At 41.9% G+C, this 19,241-nt stretch overlaps 1 protein-coding gene across 30 annotated transcripts in view; it reads left to right on the top strand.

Moving 5' to 3' along the window:
* The window catches only part of dlg2 (discs, large homolog 2 (Drosophila)), a 185,016-nt gene that overhangs the window by 64,486 nt on the left and 101,289 nt on the right, over positions 1-19,241 (top strand). For 23 of the 30 annotated variants that reach the window (XR_004164147.1, XM_031572109.2, XM_031572122.2 and 20 more), the window contains 3 exons: positions 3,667-3,750; positions 5,363-5,524; positions 10,837-10,896. Coding sequence is in view for 29 of the 30 variants with exons in the window: in XM_031572109.2 (XP_031427969.1) it covers positions 3,667-3,750; positions 5,363-5,524; positions 10,837-10,896 (306 nt within the window). In the remaining variant the exon portion in view is untranslated. The remainder of the gene's footprint in view (positions 1-3,666; positions 3,751-5,362; positions 5,525-10,836; positions 10,897-19,241) is intronic. The other 7 variants (XM_031572130.2, XM_031572120.2, XM_031572118.2 and 4 more) reach the window with 2 other exon arrangements.

The following is a 19,241-nucleotide window of genomic DNA, read 5'->3' as shown; positions in this document are numbered from 1 at the left end:
AGATCAATGGATTAATTGGCAAGGCTTTGTGTCATTGTGTTAACAATAGTGTGTGTGTCTGTGTCTGTGTGTGTGTGTGTGTGTGTGTGTGTGTGTGTGTGTGTGTGTGTGTGCGTGTGCGTGTGCGTGTGCGTGTGCGTGTGCGTGTGCGCGTGCGCGCGCGTGTGTGTGCATGGTCCTGCCCCCCCCCCCCAGCCCTTAGTGTGATCCTGTTTGACCCAGGCAGTGTGTTGTTGGCCCCCTGTGTGTACCCTGGATGAGCTCTGGATCGGGGAGACCAGTCAACCATAGGACCCCACTTTGCTGCATCCCACTTCTCTCTGTGCTCCTCAGTTATGGATTACGCCATTTCTCATAGCGGGATCTAAAATAGGCCAGAGATGTAGCCCTAATGAGACACAGAGCCAGTGATGAATGAAGGTGTATAATTACTAATGTATGGCGTTCGATGATTGGGGATTTTAAACATCAGCTATTCCACGATCGTGGGCATATGTGGGCAGAGGTACTGAAATGCAATTAGGCGTCATATAATGCTACAGGATCTTATGCTAAATTGGGATCGTTGGTATTCGGTACTGGTGGAAAAGCTGCTGTATGTAGGCTGAAGCTCATTCAGGGAGACTTGGCTGTTTGCCTTTCAGCATGAGTCTCACTGTATTATGTGAGCGTTTTGTATAGTGTATGAGTGGGAGGCAAATGAGGAGATGAATGATTATAGCCATTAAGCAGTAATACATTTCATTAGACACCCCAGGTAGCTCTGAGGCTGCTCAATCTGCTTCAGTGGTTTTTCTGAAAGTGAAGGAGACCTGAGTATTTCTGCCAAAAACACAAGTTCCCAAGCACATGTAAACGCTACTTAGATCAGTCCCTTAGATTACATGGTTATATTACAGGGATGGCAATGAGGGCTCCACCTTGTGGTGTGGCTCGTGCATTGCAGACACTGGTCCTGTGCTACAGTAACAGCATTTCCTTCGACTTGTGCAGCGTAGCAGATGAAACTACAGATGCTTTACCGCAAGCAAATGTGAATGTGATTGCGCCGCAGTAGCAGTCGGCCGTTGCATTCCGTAACCTATGCGATTATGTGGAATTAAATGACATGAAAATGCGAAGTGTGATTGCTTAGCAGTAGTAGAGGATCATTATATGGTCACTGCATGGATCAGACCTGGGGATGAAAGCAGGGGATGAAAGCAGTGCACAGGAAATAGTGACAAAATGATGTTGGACAAACTATACAAGAACACACATACAGTACACTATACAAGAACACACATACAGTATACAAGAACACACATACAGTATACAAGAACACACATACACTATACAAGAACACACATACAGTATACAAGAACACGCATACAGTACACTATACAAGAACACACATACAGTATACAAGAACACACATACAGTATACAAGAACACACATACACTATACAAGAACACACATACACTATACAAGAACACACATACACTATACAAGAACACACATACACTATACAAGAACACACATACAGTATACAAGAACACACATTCACTATACAAGAACACACATACAGTATACAAGAGCACACATTTAGTATATTGATGAATAGAGATTAGTGAGCATCTCCTCTGCAGGGACAGGGGGGCGTAGGTAGGCTATCGCATAATTCTGTGTCTCCAAAATACAGCTTTTTGTTAATCAATACAGTTTATGTAGGTATGAGAGCAATCTGGTCTATTCTTGTATATTCTGTTAAACACAGTATGTGTGCACATGTGGATTGAAGACAGATGGCCGATGAAAGCAATATTATTACAGGGAAACGCCAGTGAAACAGTTGGTAGTGACATACATAGGCAAAGCCACCTGCCTCAGCTTTCTTAAGGTTTCTGTCATAGTATTATTACTACACACTTTATTATCATAGTATTATCACTGCACACTTTATTATCATAGTATTATCACTGCACACTTTATTATCATAGTATTATCACTGCACACTTTATTATCATAGTATTATCACTGCACACTTTATTATCATAGTATTATCACTGCACACTTTATTATCATAGTATTATTACTACACACTTTATTATCATAGTATTATTACTACACACTTTATTATCACTACATACTTTATTATCATAGTATTATCAATGCACACTTTATTATCATAGTATTATTACTACATACTTTATTATCATAGTATTATCACTGCACACTTTAGCAAGAGGATGATATATCCTATATATCCTAACCATGTTATATTATAAGATTATCAGCTGTTGCATGTTTTTTATGTTTACAGGAGTCAGGGCTTTTTTCATACCTCTGTCATCCATAACGAGTAACATAACCCTACGCTGTATATTCGTACATTTGAATGTTTTTACAGTTAGCTGTGGTAAATTTCATATAACAGCAATTCATAGAGTTATTGGCAAGGTTTTCAGCAGATTTATTTTGTTTGTTTGTTTATTATTTATTATTTATATCTGTTGGTTCATGAGACACTAGCCAGCTTGTGTTAGATTGCAAGCAAATCATGTAGCCATACAAAACATGCAGTCAAACACTGTTTATTTGCAGTTGGCTGAACGTTTCCAGTGACAGAAACTCGTGGCCTTTCAGAAACGGATCAAACTACACATCGGAAACGTGACTTCGTTACACGGGCTTGCTAGCATGCGTTTGGTAAAATAGTTGTAACGTTAGCCATCCTAGGCCATCTGGTGAATTAATTCATTCTGGGTCTGCTAAAAACGTCTCACACGTCCTTCATCCATAATAAACGAATTATGTAGACCAGCCATTTCCCAGTGTTATACAAATGGTTGTTGGTGTGAAATCGAACTCGGGTAGACTGCTCAGAAGACAGCGATGTTTACCACTATACCACCAACAGGTTTAACTTCCCCCCCATTCGGTGGGAAAATAAGCGATTAAAAAGGAAACCAGCAGGCATATCAATTAGCCGAGTACAAGCACACTACAAAGCATTAGAACAGACCTGATAGCGCTGCAATGGAATCCATATCATGGGAGTTGAAACAAAACCAGAATAAAAAAATGAATTTAATTGAAGAAGAAGAATATGCAATTGCTTGCACAATCACATAATAAAACAATAAAGGATTGCTTGCTCAGTCACATAATTAAATGTGCTTTAAAAGATCCTCTTGTGTTCTTTTCCCTTGGAATGCGTAATCATGTTATATTTGTCTTTGTTAAATCCCCCGAGATGATGAAACCGCTTCATTGTCTTCATCACTCAATGCGGTTCTACATCTGAGTGTCATAGCCTATATCTTTGTTTTCCAATCTAAACAATTAATTTTGCCGTCTAGTGCCTGTAAACCTGTCATCATGTATTTATGTTTCATGTGATTGCATGGTGCCTCGATCTGTCTTACCTATGTGTATATGTCTGCAGTAAATTGATGGATGTGATGATGGAAGTGTACTGAGGCAGGGCCTTCTTCCCAGCTCGAGCGTGTGTGCGTGTGTGTGTGTGTGTGTGTGTGTGTGTGTGTGTGTGCGTGTGCGTGTGCGTGTGCGTGTGCGTGCGTGTGTGTCTGTGTGTGTGTGTGGCCTGAATGTGATGACTGGTATGTTTGCGCACTGTTGTGGCTGCCCGGTGGTCACGGCAGGAATCCTCTCTCTGTCCACAGAACAGGCCGGCTGCGGTGCAGGGCTCCCCGCACGTGGCCCAGCCCTCGGCATGTATGAACCCCGCCCTGATGAGCGCCCCATGGGTGAGACAGAGATAAGGGGGCCCCCACGGCCCCAGAGTCTCAAGCTATGCCATCTGTGCCCGAACACTAAGGGCTGCTGCTTGCTCCTGGCGTGCCACTTTCATTCACAGGGTTCTTGCACACGTCTAAAACGTCTGGGGAAAGGATGGATTTTTTTCAGACCTGTAAGACCAGACTGGAAAAGTTTCTAAATTTAAAGAACACTTGTGAAACATTCAGAAATACGGGATAGAAAAAAGTGGTCTTAGACACTGTCCCAAAATTCAGCATAGGCTCAGTCAGTGAATAATAAATGACATGACACAGTAAAGTTACCCATTCTCATAAAGCTTTGTCCCTCTCTTTTCTGAACTATTTTGTGAACAGCACCATTATATTTAGTTGAACCGAGCTCAGATCTTGACCTTTTCATGTAACCGGTTAAGTGAATATTGGTAGACTGGTCTGGAAAAGGTCTTTAATTTGGTAATTTTGTGGAAACAGCAAGAACCCTTCCGCTGCGCTTGCCATCACTGCGACCGGCTCACATATTCACTCCATGACTGCGTTACACTGAACTTATGCTATCATCTGCTTCCTGAGTCATTTGCGAACAGTCATCCCATGAATTTGTGGCCAAGCATTGCATTTCACCGAACTATACAGCCTCACACTTAATCGCATGGCCTGATTGCATGATGTTGTCAGTGCATTGAGGCATTAAGGGCCAAGCCTTTCAGATGCCTATGTAGCACATTGGGGGGCCATGTCCCTGACCTGCTGCTCTTTGACATGGGATACCAGCAAGTCACGACCGTCCCAAGTGCTACATAGACGTTTGAGAATCCAGGCCCGAGGGTTTGGGGGCAGTCATATCTGATGTGCTCATCTCCGGTGGCCATCTTGGCTCTCCCAGCTGTGTAGGCTCAGCTGTAGCCTGGCTATGAGATCCTTCATTCTTTTTTTCTTCTTCAGTCAGTCGCTTTATTTCCACCATTGCTTCAGCTCTCTGCTCTTCACCGCGTCTTTGCCTGCTTTCAGCTTGGGTCACTTCTGCCAGACATGCCGCCGAAGATGTTCACTGAAACAGTTGTAATTGTGGAAATAGGAACCGTAGCCACAGAATTAATCCTCTCCATTTCAGCTCCAGAGGGACGGACATGAACTGTACATTGACACTGAAGAGGTCGTCCAAATGATTTTACTAATGATTAATTCACATTGTCTAAGGAAATACTGTAAACCATTTTTCTGGGATTTCTGTGACATTTAAATACTGCTCCAAAGTGCATGAGTATATATATATATATATATATATAGTATTCTGTTAATACATTTATGAACAGAATAATGAGCACATTGATTGATCAACCTGACCACAGACTGTGATGGTATTTGATTAGCTTTATACCTCACAGAATAATCCCCTGCTTCACTCCTCAGCTATTCAGGACCTCCAGACGTTATTCCAGTGTGCTATAGCATTATATAAGGAAAGTTCCTGCTGTCATATGATCTGATCTGATCTGCATTGTTCATATATTTTCTTCCCTCTGCACCTCTCTATCCCTCTCTCTCTTTGTCTTCCTTTCCCTCCGTCTCTCCTCCTGCTCCTCAACCCACCTGGTGGCAGTACCGGTACCAGGATGAAGACTCGCCGCCCCAGGAGCACGGATTCCCCCGCCTGACCAATGAGGTGCGTGCACCGGAGCTGGTGCACGTGTCCGAGAAGAACCTATCGGAGATCGAGAATGTGCACGGCTACGTGTCCCACTCCCACATCTCGCCGCTTAAGGTCAGTGTCACCGTCACAGGTCACGCCATGTGTGACTGCCGCCATGGTGTTCTTCTCCTCTCCCTCTCTCTCTTTGCCAGGAGTGTACTCATTCACTCTGTCTGCGTCTCCCATTTATTGTCAAAAGCCATTGTGATTCCTGTGTTGAGTCTCTGGATAGCCTCTGCTAAGCCTCTAAAGCCGTCCGTCATTAGTGAAAGTGAGAAAGCACTATTCCATGTGGATAGCCGTATGATGACCAGAAGTGATCAAATTAAACCAGTCAGTGGTAGGATGACAACTCATTTGTTGAATTGTAAAGAATGCTAACTAAAGAAACCAGTGGAATTCACCCTAAAATACGGCTGACTTCAGAAGTTTTTATTCTGCAATATTCTAAAAAGCATGGTGTTCCTCCCTCAGTGCTTAAACTAGTGCTGTCAGTCCATTTCAAATTATTTTTAAAAATCAAAAAAATAAATAAAAATGAATCACAGCAAATTGTTTGATGAATTAGTTAATCACGAGTAATAACTTTTTTCATCTACATTAATTGATCTAGATTGAAGCTTGTAGTAATGGATATTTAAGTGTAAAATCACAAAGGAAGCATATTTCAAAGTCAAAGTCAAAGTAGCTTTATTGTCAATTTCTTCACGTCAAGACATACAAAGGAATCGATAGGACGTTTCCCACTCTCCCATGGTGAAACATATAAAGTGCACAGGCACAACAGATAGGACAAGACATTTCCTAATACTAATAAAAAGTAAACATACAGATTCACGTACAGCAGCATAAGTTTCTGTAAAGTGAGGTTATGGTAGTGCAAAAAGGCAATTTGGTAATGGCAGCAAAAAACATCCTGTAAGATGTAGAACAGTAAAGTAGAACAGTAAAGTGGTTATGGTAAACGTAATACAAACGTAAACGTAATACAAGTGATAAAAGTGCAAGTTACAGTTTGTTGCAGAGTCCTGAGTGATTTTAGGGGGGGGGGGGATTTCAGCTTCCTGTCAGACTGGAGGATATGGCTGGGGGGAGTGAAGGGAGAGAATTTAACTTCCTGACAGCTTGGTCCTGAAGCTATTTCTGAGTCTGGTGGTGCGGCAAATTAAAGTAAAATGCTATTGTTTAATAGCTTTTTTATACACAATAACGTTAAACACAGATTCTCTCCTGTGAACTACAGATTTGCAATAAAACCATCAAGGCCATCAAAACTGACTGTCAGCTTGAAAGGCAAATTTGTTTTATGTGTAGCATTTAAAGTGTGAGGGGACTTTTATTTTGAAATGGGTATTGAGATGAAGAGATGAAGTGACACCTTATGGGGAGGGAGATGATTTGGAGAGAACTAGCGACTAAGTCAGCTGCTCTGTAGTTAGAACAGGGTGTGCAGCCCGTGGGTTAGTTGTAAGTGCTCAATAAACTTGCAAGCTTGAGAAGTTAGCTAAGCTCTGTGGCAGGTGTACGTTGGATGTCCCCGTATATTATAACCACTACATATGCACCAACAGAAATAATAATTAAATCCAGGCAGCTGCATTAATTGTGATAATTTTTCAAATGCGTGACATTTTACAAATTAATCGCAAACATTAACACGTTCGTTTTGACAGCACTAGTTCAAACGTTAGAAACATATCCAGTGCAGCTTTTTATGGTACCTTAGGTAGTTGTTGCAGACCTTGTCATATGATGTGCAAGTTCTGCTTACATAGTTTGATTTGACAAAAAAAAAAAAAATGTGACAGAGTGGTGCATGTTTTCAGTCTGTTGTAGTTTGATGGTTAGACACTAGATGGTGCCTGTTTCCAGGATGAAACACTAACAACCCTGTTTGACGGCCTGATGATAACAGTTCACAGACCTGACTGTAGGAGTCCAGCCCAGACGATTGGGGGATTTTCAATTCATAGCCTACATAGTTGTGACAGATTACTGTAAATGTGTATATCTTAAGTACTCTTTATTAAGGTCTTCATTTAATGTATTTATTAAGGACTTTTTTTAAAGCAGCAGTAAGGAGTTCTGTTCCAAAACTAGCAAGCTAACTACTTAAAAGGCATGCAAAAACCTTGAAACACCACCAGCATCTCAGTTGACACTGATAGAAGCTTGCCAACACACTAACTGGTGTCTTCTGGCAGTATAGCTGGCAATGTCATGCTGTGAAAGCTTTTCTTCAATTTTTGCAGGGTATTCCAGCCCAGTATACAGAACTACATAGTGCATATCCTGGATGACTAGTGGGAAAGACACAGGTGTTTATCTGTCCTTCACATGACCATATGCTATCAAAATGAATTTGATGATGGTACCAAAACTAGCTGCCTATAAAACCATACCTCAAAAAATGTCACATTTGTCCATAGTGTTACTTTAAAGGAAGTTGATATTCTGTATTGGTACAAGTTGATTTCTTAAATATATAATATTATAAAATATTTCACAGTAACAGTCATTGGATGTTTTCCTGGCTGCTGTCACTGACTCCTATCTAAATAAGAATCGATTTAATTTTGTTTTTTAATAGAGGAAGGTTAGCTGGACCCAACCCTTACCTTACTCCAGCCTTAAAATAGAGCCTTCCCCTGCTGCGGGGAGTTGATATGCTAGTCATATCTCCAGCCAGAGTCTTCTTTGACCTCAGACACCAGCAGGCAAGCAGACAAACTCAGAGGTCATCGTAAAGTCTGGATTTTGATCAGCTCCTTAAGAGGAGCAGACTTAAGGGTTTACTTCCCTGCTAAAGCACAAACCACAGTCATCTGTTATTCTTTACAGAATGATCGGGGCTAGCATGGAGATCATTTCCTTCATTGGTCCCGTTTTGTTTCTAATCACGAGTTTAGAATCTAGAGGAATTTGTGCATTTTCAGATGAAGGTTCACTGTGCTAAATACAGAATAGTGGATTCATGGAAGATTCCTTCAGTTTGTGTTGCTTTGGTAACCGTGCTGCACAGAAACACAGTACTTAACCATCAGGTAAGTGAAGCAGTCTATCCTCAGGAGTAGAAGTAGACTGATAAAGCCTCAGGTGTAGAAGAACACTGATGAACCCTTAAGTGTAGAAGAACACTGATGAATCCTCAGGTGTAGAGGAACACTGATAAAGCCTCCCCACACCCTCCCAGTATATTCAGTTAGTACATGCAGCAGGTCGACCAGTATGTTTCTGTCAGGGCCGATACGATAATGATTATCTGTGACAAAAAGAGGACAATAACAGATATTTCACGCGATATTTGAATGCAGGTGGGGGGGTTTTTCGGTGTGAAAAGAAATGGGCTCTGACGACATGAATTCTTTGAGTGCACTGCACTTGCTAATCTCTTTTTCTGAATCCATCTCCAGCTGGTTTGAGAAAAAGGCAGGAAGATAAGAAAATTATAGAGAGTTCTTGTGTGGGCAAGTAGCATTTAAAATTCTAAGCCTTCAATTCTTCCTACAATATAGGCTAGAATACTGACCACATTTGGCCTTACAGATTATATGTGAGGGTCACATTTGAGCTACAGCATGTGCGAGGGTGTGCACATTCAAATGAGACAGTGTATGAGAGAGACAGGGCCTACTAAAAGGGGGCCATATTGACATTGTTGGTTAATTTCTGTATGGCTCTCTTATTTTGGCTATGCAACGGGTGCCTATCGCTATTTCAAAAGCATTCTATTATTGGAAGAACAATGGTAATCATTGCATAAGAGGTAAAGAAAATTGATATATTATTGAAGCTGCACGGAGATTCTAAAAGCCTTAGTTCTTAAGTCATTTATGTGACAAATGTACAGTTCATACAACAGGAGAGTACCATGTGGAAGGATTGTAATAAAGTTAGCAAAAATACTGTGAAGTGCAAACTGTTTGCTGCAATTTTTTTATTATAATAACTCAGTTCCAACATATCATGCAACCGCTAGCGAGCTGAAGTTTAATTTTGTGAAAGGTTGCTTAAATGAAGATGTCATTCAGAAGTGCTGTACTTTAGGGTACATTTCTATGACTGTTTAATTTAAAATAATATATATACATTACTATTTGTTAAATGTGGTGTCAAATAGTTGCAAATCATAGCATAAGTGCATATATTAGTCCTTTTTACAAGTCCTTATTTCTTTTTTTAGCTAAAGCATAGGCTACTTCTACTGCAGTATGCTCACACATCATGGTATGAGCACAAGTACCCTTTTATTAGATACTTAACTTCTACTGCAGTATGCTCACACATCATGGTATGAGCACAACTACCCTTTTATTAGATACTTACCTTCCATCCTTGTTTCCAATAGCAGGTCTAAGAAAACGTCAAGGTTAGATAATGTTGTCTGTCTCGGATAATGAGGGAATTTTGTGGAAAGAATGTACCTACCTATAGCATTTTTTTCCGACAGGAGTTGCGTCCGGATAGCACATGCTATGCTTTAAAAAATAAATAAAATATGTATCATAATTTAGATAAAAAATACAGTATACCAAACACAGATAATCAGAAAATGTGCAAATATCGGCCCCGATTCTTATCTACCAATCAGTTAATGGGTTGAGCCCTAACGAACATTAGATTTCAGGTATGCCTTTCTGCCAGCTTTAACAGAAGATTAGCATGGCGCTGTACATGTATGACACTGCTCCTGTGAAGGTCCTGCTGTGGTCGGGACAGGTGAGGGGGTCAGAGCGAGGTCCTGCTGTGGTTGGGACAGGTGAGGGGGTCAGAGCGAGGTCCTGCTGTGGTTGGGACAGGTGAGGGGGTCAGAGCGAGGTCCTGCTGTGGTCGGGACAGAAGCGTCTTTAGCCTTTAGGGCCTGTGCTATTGGATCCAGACACAGACTTATAGGGCGGTGCATTAGAGGCTCTTCCTCATCCACGCCATGCAGGAAGTCCGACTCTCCCTTGTATTCTCATTCAGCCAGAACACTCCTCTCCTCTTTTCTCTTCTCTTCTTTCTTTCTCTTCTCTTCTTTTCTTCTGTTTTCTTCTCTTGTCTTCTCTGTTCTCCTCTCCTCTTCTCTTCTCCTCTCCTCTTTTCTTTTATTTTCTCTTATCTTATCTTCTTCTCTTCTCTTCTCCTCTTCACTCACCTCCTGCTCTCTCTCCTGTCCTCTCCTCTCCTTTCTTCTCTTCTCTTCTCTTTTCTTCTCTTCTCCTCCTCACTCATGTCCTGCTCTCTCTCTCTCTCTCTCTCTCTCTCTCTCCTGCCACCATGGCGCATGCAGTGTGACTGGGTCCTCATTGTCCTTTGCTTCTTTTATTTGAATCTCTTTTTATTCATCTTTTGTTCCCTCCACATACTCGCAAGTGATATTGTCTTTTATTTCTCACCTGCAGCCTGCACTGGTTACCCGTTATGATCTTACATACCCGGGTGTGACAGCAGCAAACTACCTGGCAAGTTTTTAATTTTTTTTATTTGGAATAATAAAAAATGTGTTTCTTCCTGTGTGCTGCAGAGATTCCTGTTGTTGAAGACAAACACAACAGTTTATTAGGCAACAATATAATGTCTATAGTGTTATTTACTACAGCCTTAACTCATCACACTTGGTTGGTATATTTATAAAGTTGGATTTCCTCAGTAAATTGAATATCACTCTACAGCTCTACCAGATCTGCAGGGAATCTTTGAAGGATTTGTCTCTGCTTCATGCCGAGTGATGCAGGAAATTAGATCGCCTCACTTTGTTCACACCTTCCTTCTTCAGATGCTTTTTCAACTTTGAAATTGTTACAGTAAATGATGTAAACAAGATATTGCTGCTTGACATATTCAATTGTCACTCCAAAATGTATAATGTAATTTTCATGGTCTGCTATTTCATGCGCAACGAAAATATTTTGTCAAGTGCAGAAATGTTCCGCCCAAAGTAGTAATCCTTTTAGCTCGGGGGTTTACAGAGTAACCAGGAACAGGAATGGGGGGAGAGGCAAACAGACTGGTTGCAGAAAGAGGGAGAGTTAAGAGTCCTGGCAGTAATATGTCAAATAAGCACAGCACAAGCTGGGTCTTCATCCAACCTTTTAATGCAAATGTTCACTATTGGAATAGGGAATCCTGAGTGGAAACACTTGAAGTTCACCTAAAATCTAGGTCGAATAAGAAATGCATTTGCTGGAAGGAGGTGGATTAACTCCCAATTTGCATCGGGTAAAATGTGACTAAAATTGATGAAAATGGGGTTTATTTGCATCAAATCCATTTCCATTAAAACGGCAGTGACAATTTTAAGTGTTGAACCCACAGCTGTTCACGACTCCTCCCTTGATATATGTCCATTTTTAATTTGGGTTTAATTTTATTTTAACAGCAGATGGAAACGTGCTCAGACTCACATTTTCTTTAGCCGAATTTTCATGAATGCGCTTTAAATAGGCCAGTGAGTTGCATGGAATGCACAGGAAATGGGATGGAACCCCAGCTCCGGACGCCATGGTGATGGTGATGCTTGTCTGCCTGAGCCCATCTCTTATCCCTCAACCTTCCATTTGAGCCTCCATTCCTTTCATAGAGCACACGAGTTGGGTCTTGAGCGTATGTGAGGAGAATGAGAGTGTTTTGTCCGATCCCGTGCGCCTTAATGAACAGTTTCATACCTGCATACCGGATGCGCGTAGAGACGGAGTACTTGCCCATTTTCTCAGCACCATTCAAGGCAAATTAATTCACTTTGACTCTTCACTGGAAGTAGTTTCCCCATCTATGCAGCTCTGTATGGTAGTGGGAGAAAGCGTGTGTCGATCCGTTATGCAGAAGAAGACAACGCTGAATCGAGCCGTTCCATTCTATTATACATGAGCCACACAAAGCCGTACGGGGCTGGAGTCTGCTATTCCCCATGTGTCCGCTGGCCCGGGGAGTCACAGTGAAGAATAGCTTTAATAAACTTCTCTAATTGGACAAACCCCGAAACTTCAGTTGCTCCGCTCATTGAGGGCCATGCTGCTTTACTTTGGAAACAGCGCTGTTTGGGGAGGCAGTGACTCACTACGGTGACGCACAATAGATCTATATGCTGCATTATTCATCTATCAGCTTTGACTGGGATAATGGCTGCCCTAAAACAAACTGGCCAACCACAGGGAGGACCCCCCTCCTGCCAATCATGCCTTTTTGACGAGAACATTCAAATTGTCCCAGCTGTTTAAAAAGAGAGTTTTACCTTTCTATAGCGTAGTGTTTCTCATTTGTAACTTGGCTTGTGCTGCAGTACAACTAAAACTGAGGTGAAAACATGGTCGTCGTCGTCGCCCCCGCCCCCTCCCCCACCCCAGCCCTGACACCCCCGACAGCCCCAATCCTTCTTTTCAGTTGAACGTTGGTGATGAGCTCTAGATGAGCCCTGAGCCTCAGCAGGAGACTGGCATTTATCAGCGAGATCATTAGGATGGCGGAGCAGCCCGTCTCTGAGCCTCGCCTCCTGCAGGGGAGCAGGAGTCCTCCTCTGTCTTGATTGTCGCTTCATCTCGTCTTCCAGTTGAAATAATTACAGTGGAGCGCGTTGGCGCAGTGTGAGGCCTTCATTGTGGCACGTCATTGTGTGGCTTGTGTCTGGAGTGACGGGAGTCACAGGAGAGAAATAGGCACATGAAACTTGTCTACTGTTGGCGAGAAAAGGCAGAGTTTAGTGTAGATCTGTGTGGAGTGAGCCTGGGATTATGGTTCAGAGAACAGCTGTGTGCTCTGTGCCCCCCTCTGCCTGGCACCTCCAGAAGTGCGGTTGGCGGAAGTCCTGGGTGAGATAAGTGGTTCGGCTTTCCTCCAGAAAAAGTCACTTCTGAAACTTTCTGCTGTCAGTCTAGCTGTCAGTGTTTAAGAAACGTGGCTGATCTCCACGTAAACGAATAAAATAGACTCACCTGACCTTGTATGACTGAAGGGACATGTGCCGCCCGTCTGTCCATCCTCTGGGTTTGAAGCCATAATCAAAGTGAGGTGGTCGGACGGGGCAGCCAGTAATGTTGCACGGTGTACCGGGACTAGAAATGTACCGCGGTACCCTTACGTTAAAAACGATACGCTTTTGCATATTTTTGGTACCGGTACTTCATTAAAAACGCACGCAATTAGAGCGCACTCACTGTTCAGCTCCCTGTCAGGCTGCCTGCACGCATTGACTGCAAGGGGCGGGGCTGCCCAGCTCTCACACATGCAAATACTTCGGGTACGAAGCAGACACCGAGGAAAACCCATCGACACACACAGACCCTTCAAATCCACTCAGGCAAAGAGAGGGAACACGTCGAATATGGCACCTATCAGAGCACCTATCAAACAGACACCCCGAACTTTTCAGAGAGTTCAAAGAACGACAGGTTAGCAAATGTGATTATATACATGAACACCCCCAAGCTCACCCATATACAGCCTAACACGAGTAGCCTTAGCCTAGTTTAGCTAGGGCAGTGGTTCCCAAACTTTTTACAGTCCCGTACCCCTCCGTAATCTCCAGCTACGTACCCCCCCCCCCCCCCTCCGTTTAAAAAAAATAATAATCCTTTTCACCTTTTAGTTTAATTCCGTTTTGACTCATTTTGTTCACCCTGAGGTAGATTGATGGCTTAAAATGAGTGAATAATATGTGCCACAAATGACCCAAACCTTCTAAGATTGTTGTTTGCCAAATAACATTATTTGCAGGCGATTGGGAAGATGAGCGAATTCATTTGACAGGCTACGGAGGTCAACCGTTGAATAGGGGGGCGTGGCCGGAGCGGAGTTCAGCACAGACGTGACATTTTCTCAGTGGTTTTGTTTTCTAATGAATGCTTGTTCATCATTGCAATCGTTGTTGTGTTTATAAGAAAGAAATACAGCCTTGCAGGACAAAACACAGGGGAATTTGGACGAATTTGATACACAAAATGATGTTTCCGTCTGAAAGTTGCAATTCTGCGAATTCCGTCTGTTTTCCGTTATCGCAGAAATTTTCTCCCCGCGTACCCCCTGAACCACTTCGCGTACCCCAGTTTGGGAACCGATGAGCTAGGGTGACCAGACGTCCTCTTTTACCCGGACACATTTAGGTCTCGAAAAGAGGACATGTCCGGGTAAAAGAGGACGTCTGCTTTGACTTGTGTTGCACTTGCTTGATGTTTGACTGTGTTAGGAAAGTTGTTGAGGAAGTTTGTCATAAACAAAGTAAGCAAATTTTACAGGTTTCGCTAAATTTAGCCGCTAGCAAGACATCTCGTTAGCGATGTTAGCAAGCTTGTTATAACACGCTTGGACATTGATGCTAGTATTACGTTTTTTCTCCCCCTGATGTTAGTATTAAGTGCCCTCCCGTCGGCTTCTTTGTAATGTTATTGTGATAGCCATGTTGGCTAGGTTGCCAACGACTTTCCTAACACAGTCAAACATCAAGCAAGTGGCTTCATCTGGCAAAATAACTGTCCAGAAAATGAGACAATGCACATTATCGTCATGACTAATATCATCATGTTCAGTTGCTAACAAGACCATCACAAAATACATTTCAGTTAATTTATAGAGTTAGTGTTTCTGTTAGTGTGTAAATAGTTTGTAAAGTGTGTAAATAGTTCAGTTGTAATAAGTGCATAAACAATTGCAATAGTTGCAAGTTGCAACAAGTGTGAATATTCATAATTCAAAATTCTACCAGACAGGCTGTCTCATTGTTTGCCATAGTGTAATGACACGTGTGTATTGGTGCAAAGGTATGTGGTGGCATGTTTTTCATTGTTGTTTTTCAATAAAGGGGAGAAATTGCCCTTTAATTATGTGTCCATCTTTAATGTACCCAACCCACATAGCTTTAGGTTTTTTTCCACCTCAAACACACATCTGTAAAATTATGTAATTCATACTTATGGAAATAACTATGTAGTCATATAGTCAGATACGGACAATAGGTCTACATAGCCGTGTATAATCAATGCTATGATGTCACCATGTAGTTTTCATTAATATCTTGCTGTGGGCTAATACTAATATGAATGCCATTTGTTAAGTGTTCAAAAAGCTGGGCAGGAACAAGCTGGTAAAAAAGGCAACCATACAGATGTTTTGTTTATTACTATCATAGATAAATATACCAGAATCGTATCGTATTTGTGGTATGGTATCGTATTTGTGGTATCGTATCGTAAGTATCGGGTATCGTGATATTTTGGCAGGTATAGTATCGAAGTCATAATTTTGGTATCGTGACATCCCTAGCAGCCAGTCAAGTTTCCAGGGGTGAGCTTCACCTCTACACAGCCTAAAACTGGTATGCTTTTTTCATTCAGAAGGATTTGTGAATGAAATGAGTATTGCCAGTTGTTTAGAGTGTACCTGAGTCATTCTTGTGTTATAATGATTTAATAAAGTCTTATTGTGTGTCACTGAAATGTTCCAGCATTGTACTATACAAGAAGTCTTTCAGTTTCCCAAATTACCATACTAATTGTTTCTCTCAATTTTGTCCTATCAATCTGACTAAAACCCTACAGTGCCGAGACCTCAGGCATGATTGTAATGAATTTGGCTTAAATTGATTGATTTTAATTGATTAGCCCAACCCCATTAACTCCTCTGAGTACGCACTGCTCTGACAGGTCTGCAGGGCTCGTGTCTCTTGAGAGCTTTTGACACTCACAGCCCAAGTGTCTGTCACGCGTGCGGAGTGATCAGAAATGTGTGAAAGAATGGTCAGCACGAAGACTCATAATGGGCTTGAGTAATGCACTCCCTAACTAATGAGGAACAGTATGTTAGTAGAATATGAAAGGATAACACTGGCTTTGGCTTCCATAGTTTCTCTTTATTTCCAGCAGTATTACAACAACATTGAAATTGTATTTAACAAACGAGTCCTTATTGTTTGCTAGGAAAGGTTGTTAGTGACAGCTGCCATTGAAAATCTAACAAGCAGTAAATCTGCAAAACCACAGGACACATTTCATTGTTATGTGCAATGAGAACTCTAATGAGCAGCACAGCTACCCAGTCAGACATGGAGAATGAGATAACCTTGCCTTTTCAGTCCACACTAGCCTTCACCTTCGGCCTGACATGCCGTGTTCAAAGTATGTACCTCTTCTCCGATTGATGGTTCACTGCATAGCATATCTTTTTGGGTTCAGTGCAGAAATGTCTTCACGCTGCGGCCTTGTTTTTTTTTTTCTTCACAATTAATGAGAAATGCCTGCTGGCTTAGTATTCATGACTTCTCTATCCTCTCGTTGAGGGTGACCTTCTGAGCATCTGTTTTGTATTATGAAGGAGACAATCACAAATACTGCGATACAAATCTGCCCTGTAAAACTGAACACAGTCAGTGTGTTTTCAGTGTGCATTTGATTTTGTCATAAAACACACACAGGAATGTATATCCCATGAAGCTCTTAGCTCTTCAGATCAATACTGAGTTTGGTACTGAGTTTAGTTAATGGGCTTTAATCTTCAGATCAATACTGAGTTTGGTAAATCCTCAGATGGCAAATGGCTGTTCATTTTTGGTAAATGTGCAGTATTCCTGATTTGGCGACATGTTTGTCATTTGTCTATTTATTTATTTGTTTGTTTGTTTGTTTGTTTTTCCTCGACTTTTTCTGCATTTTATTGTTTTTATTGTTGTTGTATGTTTTTCTTAGCAGACGTGTTTGTTATTATTTGTTTTGTTGGTTTTCATCAGAGAAGTGCAATAATGCTTTCACAGCAGTTGCTTTAAAACCATTCAGGAATAATGATAATGATCACCTTCAGCTGCAGCTGCAGCTATAATATCTTACATAAGCTCCTCACCAAGAAAACACGACCCTATACTTTACACTTTATACTTTTCCCTTGGATGAATAACTCAAAGCTCTGAGTCTCACACCATTGAAAGGACCGGGGTCCTTTTATTGATTTGAAGGGTCAACAAAGAGAAGTCCCTTTGTGTGGTCTTTTCTCCTGCCTTGGTTATTTCTAATGGATTTCGTTTATTTGAGCTCACTGTGTAAATATCTAGAAATGTAGTTTCATGGCCCAGATGGTGTCAGGCTATTGTGCCAGTGGTAGCCATAACTTGGTTTCACAGTGAACTTAGGTTAATGCGTTGCTCTGAATAGGGCTTCATCAGCCTTGGTAGTCTTTTGCGTTGGCTGCTCTTGTGGTTCTGTGTAAGCAGGGGGCTGGAAAGGAGGTAAACACTCATCCTATTTTAACCTCGTGAAGATATTGATTGAAAGATGGTACATGGTTCATTAGAGTATTGTGGACTCGCTGTGAAACAAGCGTTAGCCTGGTCAATGTTCAGCGCACCGTCTTTCCAAGACTTGCTCTTAAGATAGCGTGCCCTTCATCTGATCTGGGATGCTCTTATCAGTGCTAATTATTGGATTGGTCTTGTGATTAACACAGCAGTCCTCCTGTACTGGGCTCCCTTTATCTCCTGCTGAACACCTGCAGAATTACACTGACAGCATTAGGGCTCCTCCCTTTTACAGTTATGAAGGCCTGCCTTTATCCCAGCAAGGCTATATATAGAGGGAACAAAAGAGAGATAGCATACATTGTTTAGCTGAAATGGCTATATTTAAGTCATTGTGAAACTGAATAGGTCTTTTTTTTTCAGTTGACAGTTGATTGTCAGGGAGGCATGTGCAAACGATTGAATTGAAAATAACATGGAAATCCATCAACAGCCACAGCTCCCCAGACCTTTAGCGTCTGTAAAGAACGGGGTGAAATTTAAGGACCACGGACAGCGAAGGCAGCCTTTTAGTCTGAACACTTGCCAAAAGTGGCCTGCTGATTTCTTCCCATCAAACCAGATTGCACAAAATAACACAGTGGAAATTACACCAAGAATCATCGTCCACAGCGAGCAGATAGTCAAAAGTGAGGCTGCAAGATGTTTCTCTCAGCCAGAAGCCATTACAGACTAAGTGATCTGCCCAAATTGATTTCTTATTAGAGTGAGTGCTTATGGCAGAGGGGAGAGGGATTTCCTGTAAGGGTCAGTTTGGCTAACTGTAGCAGTACTCCATAAAAAGGCTTTTTGTGGGCCACTGATTGAAAATCCATTTGCTCAAAAATGACTTGGTCAAGTATGTCACCACGAAGAAGGAACGAATGGAGATATGAACAGAAAAAAAATCAGTGTTGCCATGTCAATCAATCAACCAGTCAATATAGAAGGTTAGTCAGTCTGTGGTTTATTTCTATGCATTATTAGCATTTTTAATGTTAGTATTTTTCAGACACCCATTGAGAAAGCACACTGTTGTTTTCATGGGAGCTCATTGTTTTGCCATGAAGCTCTTCCAGCTTCAGTAGTTCTTAAGGAGCTTGTAATGGTGAGGGAGGGTCACGGCAGGTTGGTACACCCAGATCCTGCTGTGAGGAGACGGATGCACGCTTTGAAGCACAGCCCTCCCGGGTCTCTGACCTTTGGGTTAGGCTGTTTGTTAGCTGCCTGCTGGCTTTCAGACGCTCCCATCTCTCTCTCTCTCTCCTCCTTCTGCAGGTACCCTTCAGTCCCGCTGCCCACTCTGTAAAATAGTAGGACTCATATGATTGCTCATTGAAGTTGATGTGTAGTCCTCCTCTTGACTCTGCTTTATCTCAAGTGCGGAAGGCAATGTGGTGTTTGAATTGAATTGAACTGAAGTCTCTGTGTTAAAGGCTGTCCATGCTGCTTTTGGTCCTGGTGATGACGCAGTGTGTCCAGCAAGTCAATGATTCATAGTATGACCTAAGCCCCAAGTCTACTGACAAGCCAGTAACTGCTGTAGATATTTTTTTG

Source organism: Clupea harengus, chromosome 8 (genome assembly GCF_900700415.2).
Source record: "Clupea harengus chromosome 8, Ch_v2.0.2, whole genome shotgun sequence".
Classification (NCBI taxonomy): Eukaryota; Metazoa; Chordata; class Actinopteri; order Clupeiformes; family Clupeidae; genus Clupea; species Clupea harengus.
The sequence above is the reverse complement of the archived record's forward strand: the minus strand, read 5'-3'. Positions and strand labels throughout refer to the sequence as shown.